This window comes from Hippoglossus stenolepis, chromosome 12 (assembly GCF_022539355.2).
Source record: "Hippoglossus stenolepis isolate QCI-W04-F060 chromosome 12, HSTE1.2, whole genome shotgun sequence".
In the NCBI taxonomy this organism is placed as follows: Eukaryota; Metazoa; Chordata; class Actinopteri; order Pleuronectiformes; family Pleuronectidae; genus Hippoglossus; species Hippoglossus stenolepis.
Window position 1 is genome coordinate 3,589,262 of NC_061494.1, and position 20,000 is coordinate 3,609,261.

General features: G+C 46.4%; 1 protein-coding gene across 2 annotated transcripts in view; it reads right to left on the reverse strand.

Annotated features, from left to right (window-relative positions):
• The window catches only part of bcl11aa (BAF chromatin remodeling complex subunit BCL11A a), a 52,190-nt gene extending 38,159 nt beyond the window's left edge, over positions 1 to 14,031 (reverse strand). Inside the window, exons 1-2 of one of the 2 annotated variants that reach the window (XM_035173345.2) lie at positions 13,676 to 14,031; positions 9,250 to 9,705 (exon numbers count right to left, since the gene is read on the reverse strand). In XM_035173345.2, the coding sequence (XP_035029236.1) occupies positions 9,250 to 9,705; positions 13,676 to 13,730 (511 nt within the window). In that variant the 5' untranslated portion in view covers positions 13,731 to 14,031. Of the gene's footprint in view, positions 1 to 9,249; positions 9,709 to 13,675 lie in introns of both variants that reach the window. The other variant, XM_035173344.2, reaches the window with a different exon arrangement.
• Positions 14,032 to 20,000: the final 5,969 nt, after the last annotated feature.

The window sequence follows — 20,000 nt, forward strand, 5'->3', positions numbered from 1 at the left end:
TGTGCTGTATATAAATATATATATATATATATAACAGGAAATGTCGCCTGCAAATTGAAAACACCGGTGTCAGGATGTGATGAAAGTACTAAAAATGCGATGCTATATTGAAGCCGGATCAAAATAATTCCACACACCAGTGGTTCCCTTTTTTTTGCTTTGGTTTCCACCAACAACCCCATCACCAGTTTTATAAAGGCCTATGTTTATTAGTTACGAGTGATCATTTCCTCTGCTTTTAGTTGAACCCATTTCAGATGGTCATTTATTCTCAATGAAACAAAACTAAATAAAGAAACATGATTTGGTGAAGTAGAAATCTGCTTCTTTTTTTTTATCTTATTAATCGTCTTGTCACTTTTGTAGGTTGTGCACATGCACGGTTGTGTACTGGTGCATCTTTGTGAGTACTGTGTGTGTTTAGTGCCTCTCTGGGGTCCAGACCTCAGGTTAGGAACTACTGTGCCAAAGACTGCAACATAAGAAACCACATTATCAGCATTGTCATAGACACACACTCACACAGGCACAGACAAACACACACACACACACACACACACACACACACACACACACACACACACACACACACACACACACAGTGTGAGAGCAAGAAAAGACAAAGAGACATTATGTGGTAAACTGATTTTCAAATGTCACCTTTCATCAGCAAAGCGAAAAATCATTTCTGGTTTACATGACTATTTCCTTGATTGACTGATTGTTGGTCTATTAAGTATCAGGAAATGGTGAGAAGGGTCATCAAAGCCTCCCACAGCTCAAGTTGACGTTTTCAGATTGGTTTTGTCCAACTGAGAGTCCAAATCTCAGAGACACTGAATTTAATATCATAGAACGCTATAATATCCAGGAATAATCACATGTGAGATGTGGTCAGGGTTGTCTGGTCTGTTTGCAATGAGCCGTATGTTGGAAAAAAAAAAACGTCCTGCCTGAGATCATAGGAATTACATATGTTATCCTGCTTTGAGGATGTATTAGACTTAATTTGGCACAAAAGATAATTTTCATTTGCTGAGCAGAAGGATGCAAGGTGTTGGGAGGGAGAGGAAGACCCTCACCATGCCAAAATAAAAGACTTCGACCCACTCATACACGGTATCTACTCTACTTTATCAACACACACACTCGCAGCGTGTGTGTGTTTCCAGTTGTAGTAGTAGTTCAGCCAAACGGGAAACATGAAACCAGAGCAAGGAGCCAGGCCCCTCTACACATACTGGCCACACACACACACACACACACACACACACACACACACACACACACACACTGCCAGCTCAGCCCTGGCACACTTAACCAGCGGATGTCCTGCATGCATCCACAATGCCAGCACACAATGCCAGCACACACACACACACACACACACACACACACACACACACACACACACACACACACACACACACACACACACACACACACACACAAAACCAAAATATAAACAAACATACATACACATACATACATATGACATTTATGTAGGCATGTTGTAATGGCAGGTGCATAAAAAGAGACTGATGAATGGACAGTTCAAGCCAGTGGGACTTGAACATATTTGTGTGTGTGTGTGTGTGTGTGTGTGTGTGTGTGTGTGTGTGTGTGTGTGTGTGTGTGTGTGTGTGTGCGTGCGTGTGTGTGTGTGTGTGTGCGTGCGTGCGTGCGTGTGTGTGTGTGTGTGTGTCGAGCTAGTCTGTAATCCAATGGCCTATATAAATAAGCTTTGTAGAGTATAAACAGTTTTATGAACAGGCCTTCAACATAATAAGAGAGTTGAGTTACACGTGCACCCCATGAGCAGACCAGTGTGTGTGTGTGTGTGTGTGTGTGTGTGTGTGTGTGTGTGTGTGTGTGTGTGTGTGTGTGTGTGTGTGTGTGTGTGTGTGCGTGTGTGTGTGTGTGTGCGTGTGTGTGTGTGTGTGTGCGTGCGCGTGTGTGTGTGTCACGGGAATAAACACTCACACACAGCGAACAGTGAGGGAGCCAAAAACAGCAGCTTTCCCTCTCACCACCAAGGAGTAAATGTAGCGTGGATGTCGAATCACTCGCATAAACACAAAGAGCCAGATCAATAAACAGTCCTCCATCACCGAGTGCGTACAGTAGTCCGCTTGACGTCACACACACATCACCCTACACACTGCCGCCGCTGTAAATAGTGCAAACAGGGAAATAACACATGGCTGTTTTAATGTCTTATTGTTCTCTGCTGTTGTCATTGTGTCGGGATGCTTTGCCGACCGCTGCAGCCTGGGAGATCTTTTGTTTTCTACAGATCCGTCTCCATCTTCGGTCGTCGTCGCCGTGGCGTGTTTGTGCCGCACTTCCCAGGGACTAGCTGTCAATCAAAGCGTGTGGGCAGCGTGATGTCTTTCCCTTGGATATTTTTTTTTCCCTTTTTTTTTTTTCGCCCTTTGATGTTGTTGTTGTTGTCTGCTCATCCGTGGTGGAGGTGGTGATGGTGATTGCTGCCCGTGCCTTTGCTCGTCTTCTATTTATTCCAAACTCTCCATGCATGCAAAACCACCGCCGCGCAACCAGGGTATTTGTCTGAGAAAGACTCGTCAGATTCCGTTTTAAAAAGTTTGCATTTTGTAACGTTTATCAATATTAAATCCTTTTCTGCCTTGATTGATATCATTTTCATTGTCAAACCTGATCAAATCACAAACATAATAACGTGAGGGTCTATTGAACGCGATTTCCTCACTCCACACAGAGAGGCAGACAGTAAATAGAGTAAAAAGGAAGTCCATTTTCTCATGCCCCGCTCCTCCTCTGTTCATTCCAAACCCACTGAAAATGTAAAATGCATCACTTCCTGTGTCACCAGGCGGTTTCGCAGAGAAAACACTTGTCACACAGTGATAATAGCATCTATTTTGTGACATTAATCCATATGAAATCATTTGCTCAGTGATTAGTGTGATTCGCACGGGGAAAAAAATAAAAACAATGTGGGGACAGAAATAATTTGCTGTTACCATCCAGCCGCTAAAATAAAAGGGTGAGTCTATTGATCACCACAGGGAGACTATTTTCTCCAGAAAAACAGCTCCATAATTATGACTGTATCAGGAAGTCAGATGACAGAGGAGTGACGAGGTCTATGTTTCTAAACCGACAGTCATGTGAGGCGGATGAATTTCACACAGCAGACTGACGTGTGTTTCTCCATAACCTAACCGAGTAGTTTTTGTGCCGAAATCTAACCAAACCGAGACCATTCCATAATCTTAACCTCGTGTCTGCTGCACCAGCCGCAGGTTCTCTCCGCTGGGTCGTATCTGAGGTCAGGGATTAACTACCTACATGGTCATTTAGGCTGGAGGAACTGTTTCCACGGGGAAACTCTCTTTCCTCTACTCTACCCCTCTGCACAGAAAGGTCAACAGTCTCATTAAAGGTCAATAGCTCTGATCCTCTCCATTGTCTTGCCCAGAGGCACATCAGCGGTTCCTAGGTCAGCTCAGACTAATTTTAAGAGGATTCTCCGATAAAAGATCAGTTTACTCGTCTGTGTTCATTCTACTACGCCTGACAAAAGAGTGGTATATAGTCTTCTGTGGCTATGGAGGAGCTTTGTTAAGTCCGAGAAAATGAAGTCTGAGGCTGCAGAGTTTTAAAGATGTAGGCCTTCACGGGACGAGGAGGATTAAAAGAATATATTAGCTGCATTATGGGAAATGTAGGATGCATCGTTTGTGAAGCTCGACCTATGATCAGGACCAAGGGACGGGATATATCACTTTCTCCTGCTTTGATTTTTGACGATTCCTTTTTCAGGCTGCCTCTCGTGGGCCCTCGTAACTTTATCAAAGTGCAATATTCAATTACTGAAGGAGGGAAGAACCAAGACGGAAAAAAAGGACTACATTTCAATTTAGCTTTCCAATGCTGCTGCTCTACTACGAGTGTGTCTGTGTGTGTGTGTGTGTGTGTGTGTGTGTGTGTGTGTGTGTGTGTGTGTGTGTGTGTGTGTGTGTGTGTGTGTGTGTGTATGTGTGTGCCGTGAGCATTACATCACAAACAGGATAACAGGTCTGGACTTCCCCCAGCACAAGTTAGAGAAAAGCAGGTTTGAACTCACATAGGTGAAGTCCACATTCTATTCTCAACGATACAAAACACTTCTTTTTTTTAATACTATCCCCAAATTTTGTCAGCAGGGAGTTTCTTTGCAAACGAACACAGTAATCAACAGTTTTGCCGATACGCAGCTCACAGAGGGTTTGTTTCTTTTTCCGTTTTTTTTTTTCCGAGCGCAGAATATAAAACATTGGCCTTGGTGACAGATTATTAGCTTCTCCAGTCATTCCTGCGGCCGGCTGAATTTGTTATCCAGCCACTGATATTTCTCAACACAAAGGATGGTGTTTACATTCGGCAAAGCTCCGTCAAAATGCCAACGCAGTCAGATTGTCGGCGCGCTCTGGGAGAAACGCAAGAGTTCAAATGCTGCACTTGAGTCCACTAAATAAAATCTTACACGTTGGGGGAAAAAAAAGGGAGACAGACAGAAAAAGGGAGAGCAACAATAGATTAGTAATGGCAGCCAGTGTGTGAAATCTCTTTGTAGGCTGGTCGGGATGTGCTACAGCATGAAAGCACGCATACCAAACATACTGTAATTGACTCAGTATGAACCGGCTGTCCCGGATTTGCATTGACTGCTAATGTTGCAGTGGGAGAGAGAGAGAGAGAGAGAGAGAGAGAGAGAGAGAGAGAGAGAGCGAGAGACAGACATGTGAGCCAAAAGAGAAAATGGAAAAAAAAAAGGAGATGAGGGAGAGAAGAGACATGAGATAGAGAGACAGAGAGAGATCTGACACCGAGCCAGACAATAAACGGGTGTTAAAAATGCACTAATGTGTATTGAGGTGCGTGGCATTAGCCAATGATGATAAGCTAATTGCTAATCACTAGATCATAGACTAACAATGAGGCTCAAAGCCAGGACCACTCTTCAGTGGAATGACCCGACGAACGAGGGAGTGGAAACCAGATATTTTAGGGACAGAAAAAAAGTGCGGCTGATAAAAAAAGACTCCCAAGAAATGTCTGGATTTGTCATCACATACAAGCATCGATAACATCTCTGGTAATGAGCTAATATTGGTGGGCTAATTTAGAGTTTATCGCAAATCACTGGTCAATAAGATGAATAATCGCGTGCACTGGCCGCATATCAATTTCAGCTCATTAACACACATATTATCGCTGATTTTTCCACAGAGGACAGGATTAAATTCTTGATGCTAATTATGAGAAATCAGGCGGCAAACTGGACAGCAGAGATCGCATGTGCTCTGGAAGTAATCCACAGAGAATTAATTCTAAATTTTCAATTTTCAAGCCAAGATTTTTTTTTTTTTTTAAATCACATCCACTTTTCGTTTTAAAAGGAAAAGAGGGAGAGGGAGATGGCCATTCACACACACACACATGCAAACCTCTCTCTTTTGAGACATACATTAGTGATGCTGTTTCTGAATGAGGGGCGCCTCGGGGATTATAATCAGAATTTTCATCTCAGTCAGGGATTAATAGAATAAATGGGCAAGAGAGAGAGTACTAACCGTGTGTGTGTGTCTGTGTGTGTGTGTGTGTGTGTGGGCGGGTATGCTTCCTTTTTGCATGGCTGATCGGCATTTTGCCTGTACAGTGCTCTCGCTCAGGCACACACACACACACACACACACACACACACAGGTAATGTCTCGGCTCCCTCGATCGGAGCTGTTTGATATGTAAATAGCAGCGATCCGGCACAAGTCCAACGCTTTGTGTTCCTCTGAGCCTCGCAGCAGCCGGAGCAGCTCTGCAGCCCCCTGACCATAAACGCTGATACACATTTCACAACAAACAGCCACACACACACACACACACACAGCCATCACATTACACAGGCAGATGCATTCAGGGAAAAAAACAGGCGACATTTGTCGAGATGAAGGATGAGATGTCCGATTTCCTGCAACATGAGCTGAAAAATACTCCCTGGGTTATTCAAAGAAGTCATGTTTAATTATTCGTATTATTGTTATCATAATTATTATCAGGATTAGTAAGTAAATCCCTCGAAATTTAGGAGGAATTGAAAATTATGCGTTGGGGTGAGATATTTTTACCGATTAAAATCACTAGAGATTGAACACTGACATTAAAACCTAACCCCAAAAGAAATAATGTTACTATGACAATGTATTATAAACATGCATATGTAATGTCTATGGGGTAAAAAAAAAATAGAGGCATGAACTGATGAATTTTCTAAATATTCCATACATTCTTTAAGTGCATCTCACTGGCTGAGTGGCTGAGGCCTCGCACACTGTGAGGAAAAGCTACGAGACACACACCATGCAAGGCATTTATAAATAAGAAACACACACACACACTCAAACACACATTCTTCCCTCTGCTCCTTTTTTTGTGATTAGGAATGCTTCTGGACGGTTTTAATCGCAACTGAAATTCCAGCAGATTTATTTTTTTTATGTCTTTCACATATTTACTTCACCGTGACAGTTTGGGGTCAATTAGGATGAAAGCTGGGGTCGATGCGGTGGAGGAGGAGGAGAAGGAGGAGGAGGGGGAAAATACTGGCTTTAATTATCGGCTACCAGAATTAACATGTTGCGTAAATTCAGGAGGTGAGGTTGTGTTTGTGCTGGTGTGTGTCCAGCGGCCGAGAGACCATCCAAAGGCAGCATCGCTTTACAGGGGACGGGACGTAAATAAAACGATGAATTCATTGCGCAGATGGACAGTTTAAGATCTGCTCCTTTTTTTCCTTGTCGGGCTGAACGTCTCAAACAGCAAACATTTAATAACACTCGGTCTGTCTGCTGCTCAGCTTGACGTCAACGTCGGACAAGATATATAACGCTGCGGCCCTGTTTTCTTCTCCTGTCTGAGTGTACAGCTGTTCCTACCAAGACGTTCCCACACACAACGCTATTGAAGCAGCCAGACGCCTGTATTATGATGTAAATCGCTCTAATAACCCAGTTTAGCTGGTGAGTGTCTGAGAGTGAGAGTGTGTGTGTGTGTGTGTGTGTGTGTGTGTGTGTGTGTGTGTGTGTGTGTGTGTGTGTGTGTGTGTGTGTGTGTGTGTGTGTGTGTGTGTAGGGGTGTGGGTGTGTGCTGAAACATATAATCGCAGCAGAGAGAGACAAGCAGGTTTGACTTTTAAAAAAGATGCACGCTCTCAAGTTGCATTAACTCCTTTCAGCTGACGCATAGTGTCTCCCGAGAGACAAAGGTCAAAGGTCAAAAACATCTTTAATTGAGAACCATTTTCCTCGTCTTCCCTTCCTGTAACTGTAGATTTTAATAGTGGGAACTGGAATCTGAAATGATCGGCGAGGCTTCCTGCAGCTCACTGTGCTTATTTCCACTTACGCATAAAGACAAAATGGAAAACAAACTACAACATTTATGATTCCTGAGCTGCGTTCAACAAGCTAAGTGATAAATAGTGTGTTTTGCTCGTGTGTTTCTGCTGCTCTTTTTCTCCCCCCTCCTCTCACTCTGTAACAGCTAATTTAGTACAGGCAGCCCGCCACTAAAAACTACTGCTAATTAAAATTCACAAGGAAGAAAAAAAGAATGGCACTGCAACAAATAATTAGTGGTGTTAAGACGCTTTAAATAAATGACTTTCCCTCCATGAGCAAAACTAAAACTGGCTTTTCCCTCGCTCCTCTCGGACGATTCTCGCGACGGAAGGGAAGAGTTGGAATTAAATCCGTGTATTTTACCTATGAAATTTGGTTTGAAGATAAAGTCAGAGAAGGAAAAGAATGAGAGAGATGGAGAGCTGGGCTGCATTTAGTTGGGTAAGATGTGGCAGTGGAAGGGGGGGGAAACCACACCGAGAGCGGGACACATCTGGTAGGGCCACATGAGAGAGAGACTCGCACACACACACACACACTCTCACACACACACACACATTCGTACGCACACACACACACACACATTCTGCGCACCCAATCCCAGGAAGAGGCTACAGTTACTCCCCAGACTGAAAGTCACACACAAAAACACTCCTTCAACCAGTTCTAGTGATACCCCTGCATCTACACACACACACTCACACGCACACAAACACACACACACACACTCACTCACACAAACATCTCCAACTGCACTAAAACACTGACCAGTTGTACCACAAAGTCAAGGTCACCCATGTCTCTTTGCATGTGGGATTTGGTCACCATGGTCAAAAGGGCGAAACTGGGCAAACTGGGAGAACACACACACGCACAAACACTCTCTCCCACGCACACACTCAAACACACACAAAGACTTACACCCTCACACACAGTATCTGCATTGAATTCATTGAATCGGGTCAAAGTTGGGTCCGTTATATTTTCTTACACTCTCTCTCGCTCTCGCTCTCTCTCACTCACACGTACACACTCCCCTCTACATGAGTCAGTACACAAAAAGACAATACAGACACACACACACAGACACACACACACACACACACAGACAGACAGACAGAGACAGCTATCCTAAATCAAACCAGTGTGCGTGGTTTTGTGTCATCTCTGAAAGAGAACAGAGGCGTATTCTCGTGGGTTTCCTCCCCACCTGTGACGTCCCTTTGTTGTTGTTTGTCTGACAACACCCACCCTCAAGCAAATCTCAGCCAATCCCATTTCTTGCCATAACCAGGATTGGCATTTGTGTGTTCCACCAAAAACATTCTCAGACGACTACAGCCCCCACAAGGCATGGAGGAACACTCGTAGGCAACATGTATGCTAGACTGCAGACTACGCTGGCTTGTCGGACAACAACGCACGTACACACAATGCATCAGGGATACAACAGCAAGGGCCTGACATTGTAAAAAAACACACACAACCACAAACGTCCAGCCATCCATTGCAACACGTACGACCAAAATGACAATGTGCCGATAAGAAAAAAAGAATCTGGACCCTGAATGCTTCTTCCAAGCTGCAGGAGAAGGTTTATGCCGGGACAAGTAACATTTCAGAAAATGTTTGAGGGAAAGACTGCACTACTTATCATCTCTGTCTTTGTTCTGTCAGATTCTAATCTGAATTTACTCCACATAAGCAGATACACATCTGACAGCCCTTGCTTCAGTAAAGCTGCTGCTTCTTTGTGCAGCAGTTGTTGTAAAAATCCAGCCAGAGGTGATCAGTGTGTTGGCAGGTGTGAGAGCAGCATTATTACCTGGGAGGGGCTCCTGTTTCGGACAAATCCCTCTGGGCAACAAGAACCGGTCATCGTCATCGTCTGCCAGCGTGGCCTGGACGCCCACTTCCACAGGCCTGCGACTGCGATTGCGCAGGGAATTCATGGCAGGGGACGGGGTGAGGGCCAGGCCTGGGGAGGGCGAGGGGGGCTTGTCCAGCCCACGGCCCACGGCCAGGCAGGGTGGCCCATGGCATCGCTTCCTCTTGTGCTCAATGAAGAGCAGGATGTCCGCCAGGGGGAAGGTGGCCTGGCATTGGCCGCAGGTCAGCAGGTCCTGCTCCAGAGTCGGGTGAGCGTCATGACTCAGCCGGGTTAGCCGGCCCACGGTCGAGACCGGGTGATGCCCGTTGAGGCTGCCACTCTCCTCAGAGAGAACCGAGCAGCGCTCCGACAGCTCCTCCGATGAGACGATGGCCGCGGAGAGGGGCTCGGCTGCTGGTGAGGCAGAGGGGGGGAACGAGCAGAGAGGAGGAAGAAGATGGGAGGGTGAGAGAAAAGAGAGATTTCAAAAAACAGTAAATGAGAAGGTGACACTTACTCTAAGCAGAAAAAAACAACATGTTTATATTTTCTATTTCTCTTCTGTAATTGAAACCTATTGTTAAAAGTATTTGAGGGAATGGATGACAAGGAAGAGTCTGATTCTGTCTCTCAGAGGATGAGACTTAAGAGGCTGAGCTAAATGAAAGCCTGCCATGTGGTACACACAATAAGGGGGTGAGAAAATGTGCCTTGTAATGATAGAAATGCATGTAATGCAGGAAAAATGATTACAATGCAAACAGATCTGGAACACACATCATAAGAATAAATGGTGGGAAATAATATCCTGAATAGCTGCAAAGCTCAAATCAGATTCATCAAAGATAACAATTCCATACCCAATGACAGGGGAAACTTAGAAAATGATGGTTCCACACAGCGTTCACCAAAACACTAACTATAAGGATGAGCTTCACTTCCCTGACCTTGTTTGTACAGGGTTTGATCCTGTAATCAGCAGAAGGGAAACTGTCACAAACATGTCCAACACATGTGCTGGGATGAAGGGGAGAGAATGCAGGCGGAACAGAGAGCGTGTGTCAGGGAGAAGAAAAACTCTTCCCCCGCTCTCACTTACATGTGCCCGACTTATAGTTCTTGGATACCAGCTGCTTGTACAGCGGGAAATCGCCCCCAAAATGAGCTGTTCAACCCGATTCCTCACCCCTCCGAGGCCGGATTAACTCCTGACTACTTTTTTAAGGAGCCTTTTGTCAGGCTCAGTGGAGGAAGATGAGTGTGAACAGAGCGGGCCGCTGAATTAGACGAGTGAAACGGGAGAACATAATTCACTGTCCCTCTTTTAAGGAAAATCTTCCAGTCCAAGGTGAAGAGTCTGACTCTGCGCTAGCCGCCTAATGCATGTTGACCTTCTTTACTCAGCAGCCAATTTCACATTTTAATGAACTTAAAACCACTGAGAATCAAAAAATAGATTTTAATTTTCACCGTCTGGGTGATTGGTACAGATTTTGTCTGATAAAAGGGGATGGGGTTTCCGGTGCATGCATGTGTAACAAAGTGTGTGTGTGGGGGAATGTGCAAGTGTGTGTGTGAGCGCGTGTGTGTGTGTGAGAGGGAGAGAGAGAGAGAGAAAGAGAGGGAGAGAGAGAGACAGAGAGCTAGAGAGAGAGAAACAAGAGAAAGAAAGGGGGAGATAGCGTCTGAATTTGGACGACATCCCCTCAAGGAAATATCACTTGAACGCTGCAATCCTGCGCGACATCTGTGCGCAAACTGGGACATGGAGATAACGTGATAAATTCCTGGCTTGCACCAACTCCACCACCACCACCACCCACCCATCTCCCCTTCCTCCTCCCGTACCCCTCTCCACTTTGATTTAACTTCAGGTCAACACAACGCCACACAGGGGGCATTAAATTCGCAAAATAAAACAAGAAGAAATAATTAAAGAAAGCTGCATGAGCCCCTCACTTTTACAGTTGAGCTGACAAGCGGATATCCAGGGTTTGATAAAACATTTTGTTGCTAAATATGGTTTTTAAAAAAAAAATACAAAGCAGCTTTTCATGCACAAAGTTCAAATGAAAAGTGGAACACGTATAAATCTCTTATTTGTATCTATTTTTAAGGCAGTGCAGCTAAATGGAATAATGACGGATTGTGTGTCTGCACTCACTTCACACATCAGCACATGAGATACTAATCACATTTCCTGAAGGAGAGAGAATAAAACTAAAAGGTGTAAATGTACTCTCAATTAGAAATCATTTTATCAAACAGTTTGTTAAATGTTGCACCTGACGATGGGAACTCTAAGAAATACACAACTAGAAAACTTAGCAGCTGCACTCCCTGAAACTGACATCTGCAATTTATGTCCATTGTGTCGAAATATGGAAATCACCCATAATATAAATTATTGTGGAGGAGGAAATGTAACATTGGAAAACACTGATTACTACTTATATTCATCCATATCATGGAGATGTAGGAGATGTAAAATTATGTCATGAAAACGTAGAATTGCAAGAAATGTAGAGAATGAAAATATGGGACGATAAAAAAAGAAGAAAAGAAGAAATAATCAGGGCTGGATGTTTGCTTGAGAGAGACAGGCCGGAAATCTGAGCTCCACTGGTAACAAATGTGAATCTATATGCAAAATGAAATGTGTGTGGCGCGTGTGGTTGTGTACGTGTGTGTGAGTGTGTGCGCGTGTGGTGTAAGGTTTAATGGGAGGGGGGGGGGGGGGAAAGGCGAGGTCTGAAGAAATATTACAGTGAAGATGCATATGCTGATTTGCCGCCTGCATGTTGTTGAGATGTGATGAACAAAAAGGGAAACACTGTGAGAAGAAAAGTGGATTTTAAAGTAATTAAAGAGGAATTGTAAATTTGGCGATGGGGTCCCCCTCAACCCTCCCCCTGACTCCCCCGCCTCCCCCGTGTCCTGTCTCTCGTGCACTCTCCCTTTATTCTGAGGAGATCGCCAAATAGCAGCCCGTGTAGATAGGGGTTGCGGTGAAACTGATCAGGTTCAAGTTCAGCGCTGGGTTTTCTGATCGCGCTCTGCCTCCTAGCGACGGCTCATGGCCATGGTGACTGAGCTGTCACCCAGCCGCTGCCACACACACACACACACACCCATACACACCCACACAGTCACACACACACACTCACTCTCTCTCCAAAGCAAACACAGGCGACAGCTAGTCAACATATCGAAACATGATCAAGCAACGGTGCGTAATCATGCCCAAATATATTCTTGACTTATGTTTGGAGCCACTTGCACTCGCTGAAACGCTCCGGAGTGGCGCACGGCACCGACACATGGTGCGCTGATAAACGCCACTTTGGCACTCGCCCCGCAGTTTCCAAACACACTCATCTGCACTCGTGGGACTCAATGAATCCAGTTCACTAAAATAATTACACTGAAAGTTTGTGGAAAGAGAAACGCCGTGCGTAAAAACGGATCCTCAACTAAACATTTGCTGGAATCCGCTCGCTTCTCCTCACATGCTGCAGCCGCACACTACCTGGAATTTGTGTCTCACCTTACATGTGCAAGAAGCAACGTAATCTTTAGTTAAATTTGTGCTGTTGTATAAAACAGGACTGTGCTTTCTGTTGTCCTGTTGCTGTGTCTCTTACTCTGAGCTGCACAGACTCTGGAGTGTTTCAGGAAGAGAAGCTCTCATCTAAACTAAACAATAAACATGCCTTTACATACGAGGCATGAGGAATTTTTAAAAGTGTGTAAAACAAATCGATCTGTGTTGTCTCTGCTGCTGATAGAGGAGGGGGCAGTTGTAAAACACTTTTTCCCCCATCGATCCAAACATCCACCTCCAAGTTGTTGTGTGTATGTTTGTTAGTTTTTTTGAAAATAATCCCAAAATAGAAGGAGGGAGCAGATGAAACCTGCACAACTATCAGACAAATATTCCGGTGGGGGAGGTACGGGTGAGGAGAAGGGGGTCGATCCTCCACGAAACCTCCGCGGAGGGGACGCGCTCTGCTACCGGGAGCCCCGCGCGTCTCCACTGACCGGGGCGACCGTGGGGGGCACCGGAGCCACAGCAAGCGAGTGCACGTTACAGCCTCTGAACGCACCGTGTACCAGAGAAGGTACAAACCGACACACAAAACTTTTTTCTCTCTCTTGCGAGAGGGGGATCTCCGAGCGGCTTTTTACGCACGAGGATGTCGCACTTTCTCTTCACGGTGTTAAGTCCAGTTGACCGCGGGTCCGAGCGCAGCGTCCGGTGTCCACAAGCTCCTGCGCTGCTGCTGCTCCCCCACCACCCCCCATCCCCGTTTGCTGAGTGCAATGAAAAGGAGCCAGAAATGTGACAATTTTGTTTCTTTCCTTTTCCATCTCTACTTACGCGAGAAGTCCCGTTTGCTTAAGTGCTGGGGTTTGCCTTGCTTGCGGCGAGACATGGTTGCTGGCGGCGGCGTTCAGCGCGGATCACATCGGGGAGAGCCGGGGTTACAGAGGAGACTCCGGTGGGGCAAGAAAATATCTTCATCCAACGCCTCTGACATCCACGAGACCAAAATGTAAAAAAATAAAAAACAAAAATAAATTAGAAATAACACAAAGATGGCGCGGAGGCGAAGATGGATCGCGGGATCGCCGTCATGGCTTTTTTGAGAAAGGAGAGCTGAGGAAAAAAGAGAGAGAGAGTGAGAGAGAGGTGGATGGAGAGAGAGAGAGAGAGAAGGGGAGAGAGATGGAAAAAATGGCAAAGCCCCCCGCTACCACCCTCCCTCACCCCCACCCCCCTCACCCCCTCCCCTCTGAGCCGTGCAAGTTCAAGTGCACGGACGTGACGTTCCGGGCGAACTTGAACGTCAGGCGGTGGACGGACACCCGACATACAAAAACATGGGCAGGGCCGAGGCACCCGAGTGGGAGTGGGAGTGGGAGTGGGAGGAGGGACGGACGGGACGCGCAATAACAACACCAATGGACGGTCATTAGAGAGAGAGAGAGAGAGAGAGAGAGAGAGAGAGAGAGAGAGAGAGAGAGAGAGGAGGGGGGCATGGACATGAGAAATAGACACGGTGGAAGCCAATGGACACAGAGATCAGGGGGCCGGACAAGAGGCATTTGGAGGGAGGGAGGAGTGTGTGTGTTTGAGGGAGAGAGAGAGAGAGAGAGAGAGAGAGAGAGAGAGAGAGAGAGAGAGAGAGAGAGAGAGAGGCAGAGATGTCTAATGAAAGCAATATGCAGAGAGAGAGAGAGAGAGAGAGAGAGAGAGAGAGAGAGAGAGAGAGAGAGAGAGGTGGACGCAAAACAGGGCAAGAGATGCCGCGGACAGGAGCGCACTGGAGGGCGGATATAATACCGCTGCATATACTACAGATCATAGAAGAGTGTGTGTTCGGGTGTGTGTTTGTGTGCTTGTGTGTGCTTGTGTGTTTGTGTGCGCGTGTTTCAGTCTGAGAAAAGCGCTCAAAGCTGTGCACAAGCTCACCTGGACGCACGCGCGCGTGTGCGTAAATGTGTTTGTGTCCTTAAAGCGCGTGCGCATAAAGGCTATGTTGAAGAGACAGAGAGAGAGAGAGAAGATGCACGTGTTTAACAGTGAAGGAGCGCGCGGGCTGTAAACTCTCCGGCTGCAGCGAACAGGACAGACAGGTCGAACAAGCAACAGCAATGTAGGCACAGGCTATAACCTGGGTGGTTTCACATATGCTTTACATGCACTGTGTGGTCTGCGGTGCACTCAGGTAATAATCACACCCCAGCCCCGTAAGGCAGGGAGAATTCTGTTAAATGTATACATGTTTATTGTAGTTTATCACTGTCATGATCCAGATTATATCTTCAGATACGGTATAATTATAAACATTCATTAAACCTTATAATAAACTGGGGGTAAACGTGGTTTGTTTTTAAGATTTGCCTGTAAGGAAAAAAATATTTGTGCCATTCTACTTGAAAGAATCGATGAATTTCTCACAACTCAGCAGAAGTGTGTCATTGTGTTTTCATGTTGTCTGAAGTTATTTTAAGAAACCGGAGGAATCCGTGTGTGTTCTTGACTCATAAGCACGAGCTTCTGTGACCGAAATTAAAATCTAGTCACTCCACGATCAAGAGCGCAAGCTGTACCAGTTTTATGAGTAAGGGTCTTGATCGATGGATCGATGGGGGCAGATTACATTTTGCACTGTAGGGTTCAGAGCCCCCTCTCTGTCTGTCTGTCCGTCTGTCCGTCTGTCTGTCTGTCTGTCTGTCTGTCTGTCTGTCTCCGTATCTGTCTGCGTGAAATCCACATCGCAGACCGTGGGAGTGCACGGGCCCATATGCGCCCCGTGTAATAACTTTCAGATGTGCCTCAGGTTCGGGCTGCATACAGTAACAGGGGAGGGTGTGTGTTGATGGTGAGGGGGGGTGGAGAGGAGAAGAAGGAGGAGGAAGAAGAAGAAGAAGAGGAGGAGGAGGAGAGGAGTGGGGAGAGATTGTAAATACTCTTGTAATAAAGGGGGTTTGGTAATATAAGACGCTGGGGCTTAAAACGGCGGAGGCGCAGCGCAGCCCGACGCGATCCGCGGGTTTCAGAGCGCACACGTGAAGTGAAGGGACACGGTGCGTGATGGGGAGACACACCGGTGCTGTGCGGACGAGGTGCGGGACAGAGGAGGGGATGATATATGATATATGAGGAGGAGAAGACGGACAGTTCGTCCGAGCAGGCACCTGCAGCAGCAGCGGCGGCTCCAGCGTGAGCAGCAGCCCGGGGAAGGAGACGCGGCTGCGGCGGCGGCTGCGGCGGCTCCAGCGGCTCCGGCGGCTCCGGCGGCTCCGGCGACTCTGGCTGCGCTCCGAGGACCTGCAGCTACTCACACTGACCGAAGAGGACGCGCACTTAATACCGAGGGGGTGGGGGTGGTGTTAGGGGGGAGGCTAGACAGGGAAAAAAAAGAAGGAGGGGGTGGCGAGTGTGGGAGGGGGACATAGAGGAAGAGAATGGAGAGAGAGAGCCGGAGGAGTGGAGGAGAAGGAGGAGGAGGTTCAGCGTCAAGGAGGAAAAAATGCATGACCAGTGAGTGAAATATTTTGCAGGTTGCAACTCGCTGCGTGGCTTATTATAGACGGACCCGTGTGCAGCCCAGAGTGTCAGTGTGCTCAGGTGTGGGTGTGCGTGTGAGCGCGCGTGCACGGCGATTATCCCGCAGAGGGGTGATTATCCCGTTAGTGCCCGTGCATGCGTCAAGGTTCGGCCGCCGGGTTGGAAGCTCACAGAGAATGTGTGTGATTTAATATAATTTTACGCAAAGATCCAACGACTCTTCACTCGTTCGTTGTGTTTTTTAATCATGACGCCGATTGAAAAATGATCATGCAAATAGATGTGTGGATTCTTTCACCCATAATCATTTGAAGTAGCCTGCGTGCGTAAAAGGGCCGGACATAAACTTTTATTATTATCGAGCCGTATCATTTATTTCCTCTGCGCTCAGAAGCCAAGTATTTAACGGGATTCCATCCGACGTAGGATGTAAAATTATACAGAGAAGAATAAACGTTTTCAAATGGAAACTTGTTGAAACCAAGTGGCGCTTCAGCGAATCGATTTAGAAATGTGTTAGCTTTTTTTCAGTTGGTAGCGTTGTGTTGAACTTTGTGTTGGTTTGTGTATTTTATTTGCCTAATTTGGACACTTGTGTGTTTGCATGAAAATAAGTTATTGTAGGGCCATTGCGCTGATTTGAAGATTTACACAAAATTGTGCCAGTGATGGAGACATGGAAAAAAAACATCCTCCCTTCTCATCCATGTAATAAACGCGCGTTAAAGAGCTGCCCATAAACACTTCCACAACCCAGTGAGCTTCACTTCCTGGGTGTTCTTTTGGAGAGAAAAGGGTGTGTTTAGGGGTATAATCGGGAGAATGGTCGCTTTCTTCCCCGGGCTTCGGGATGTCCTGCGCGGCTCGTTGGTGTCTGGATGGCAACAGGCGGCCACCGCGCCCATGCAACCCGACCCAGTAACAGTAGAAGCCTTTACAGGCTGGGTGACACGGCGGAGTGTTCGGAGGTGCGCCCGCGCTTTAAAAGCAGCTCAGCAGAAAGAACTGGGACTTTGTCTCGTACACTTGGTGTCTATTTTCAGCTTTTATGGCGTGTGGTCTGTTGACAGGATGCAAAACTGGCGTCATGTGGCAAAACTCCTGGCACCAAAACTGCCAAAGCTGCACGTCTCCAGAAGCCTTTTACGCACAAAGAGCGATGGGTTTCGGGCCGTGGCGGTTGGATGGTGAAAGATTAACTCATGTCTACTACAAATGACCCAATAAGGAAATGCTCTTAATTTGGCAAGTCGCCTTATATGAAACAAATCAGCAAATATTTTCACAAGTCACGAATTTATTTCCTGCTTCCTTCCCGAACTCATACTTACGATATTAAAACTTAACTGACAATAACGTAATATTAAACCTTTTTATGGTTCGATTCAGACTCTCACTGCACTTTGGTTATGGTTGTTGAAAGATCCAGTTTAATGCAGAACATGTTCACAGTTCCGTCCTAAACCACAACCCCGGTGCTTCTTGTTGCCTGAACCAAAGACTTGTGGTGTCTGGTGCAACAGTCGCCCGCGTTACGTTAAACGTGTTGACTGCTGCAGTTTAGTTGTATAGACACGTCATGTCTCGGGAAACAGACTTGTGAACGTGAGCCGCGTGCATCAGAGAAACAAGTAGAGGAGCCCATGCCCTCACCAATTGGTGCCCACACTTAAAGGGGCCCTTTTGCGCACGCACACACACATACACACGCGCACATCCGAGAGCAGTAACCTTGACCTCTCCCTACACCCCGCTCCATCTGTTAACAACAAAGAATGTTTTCTCCCCTTTTCTTTTCCTCCCATCTCCTCCTCTCCGTACCTCCTCCTCCTCCTCCTTCTACGACTTTATACAACCCACCCCATCCATCCCTCCCAACATACACACACACACATACTCACACACACACACACTCCAAGTCAAGGCAGGACATTGATCAAAGCCCGTAGAGCTGCTCGGACTCGGGGAGCGCGCAGGGGAATCTCTATATGTAAATGGCAGCGCGTCGCCGGTTCCATCATAAATCAGTCAGGGTACATGTTTAATGTGGAGGTTCAGCAGTGTGTGTGTGTGTGTGTGTGTGTGTGTGTGTGTGTGTCCACATTTAATCTTTTATTTCTTAATCTTGAGAACGCAGGAATTGGGGGAGGTCTGCAGAAGTGAATGTGGAGCCACAGGCCGCACTCAGGTATGATATCACAGTGTATATATTCTGCTCCATATGTAGGCCACACTCCGCCATCTTTAACTTTATTTCCAGTATTCAGCACTTTTACTCGCTTGTTAAGGCGCCTACAACTTTGATCAGCCCATATACTCGGCACTTACACGCAGCGAGTGAATGGACAGCGGCGCACTTTGATAATGGTTCATAAAACGGGGGGAATTTCGGCTTTGTAAGGAGCGTGAAAGGAGCGGAGGGACCACAGGGCATCAGACCGCCGGTGGTCACGTGCGCGCCTTCCCTACACGCACGACAGCTCCGGGGAAATTGAGTGACTGGCGGCGCATTTTAATATATGGAAATGACCGGGGGGGCTCCTGAGATAAATCAGCCCCCCAATCGCGCGCGCACACACACACTCACACACACTCACACACATATACACACACCTTTAATTTATCCCTGCCTCTATCCTCGCTTTTGTCATAATTCCCCCAAACCCGTGCGTAAAAGACGCTCCGCGCAAACTGACATTACCGTCGTTATTCACAGAGTCAGAATTAAAATGCTCCATCAAATATGTTCAACCTGAGCTGGAAGAGGCCCTGACCGTCATGTTCTGGTTTTTTTCAATGAAAGGATCTGCTCTCTCGCCTGTAGTCATCATAAGCAAAACATCCACCGAGTATAATCAACTCCAGAATTATTTATGCGCGGAGATTTGCCGGTGGATTTAACTCATCAGTGGGAGAATTTAAAAAACATTTTTACCTGCCTGAAACGGCATGATTTTTAGTTTGATGTAATTTGATAAATAGGCAAAAGGATTCATAGTGATCCCACTGTTATTAATACATGTGTATTGTTCATTGTTTGGCCTTTAACTTCTCCCGTTGGTTCTGCTATTCTGCAGCTTTTGTTACTTAAGGAATTCTTAATTTTTTTGTGGTTGAAACAACAAAACAATAAGAGATTTTTTATGTTTTGAACAAACAAATCGGGTAAAACACGTCCAGAGCTTTAAAAAAGAAATATAGCTTTCTATGTTTTCGGTTTTCATGCGTTTATTTCCGATGGGGGTTATCTCCAAATCCTTCTTAAATCAGTCCCTGGCTTTTTTTGCGGATGAATTTATGGCACTGGTAGTCCCCCCCCCTGCACCCCTGAAGCCTATACAGAGCGCGCGCGCGCACACACACACACGCACACACACACACACACACACACACACACACACACACACACACACACACCGTCCCCCAGCTCCACCACCACCATCCTTCCATCCCAAGCTTTAGTTGAACTGGAGCTGGCTGGATTTCACAACGCGCTATTATCACATCGGGGGATGTGCGCGCACGCCGTTGCGTCGGACCGGGGGTATTAGATGAAATCAGGCGGGATTACACGGCTATATACCAAATTATCACCACCCCCCCACCACCACCACCCTCCCTCCCACAC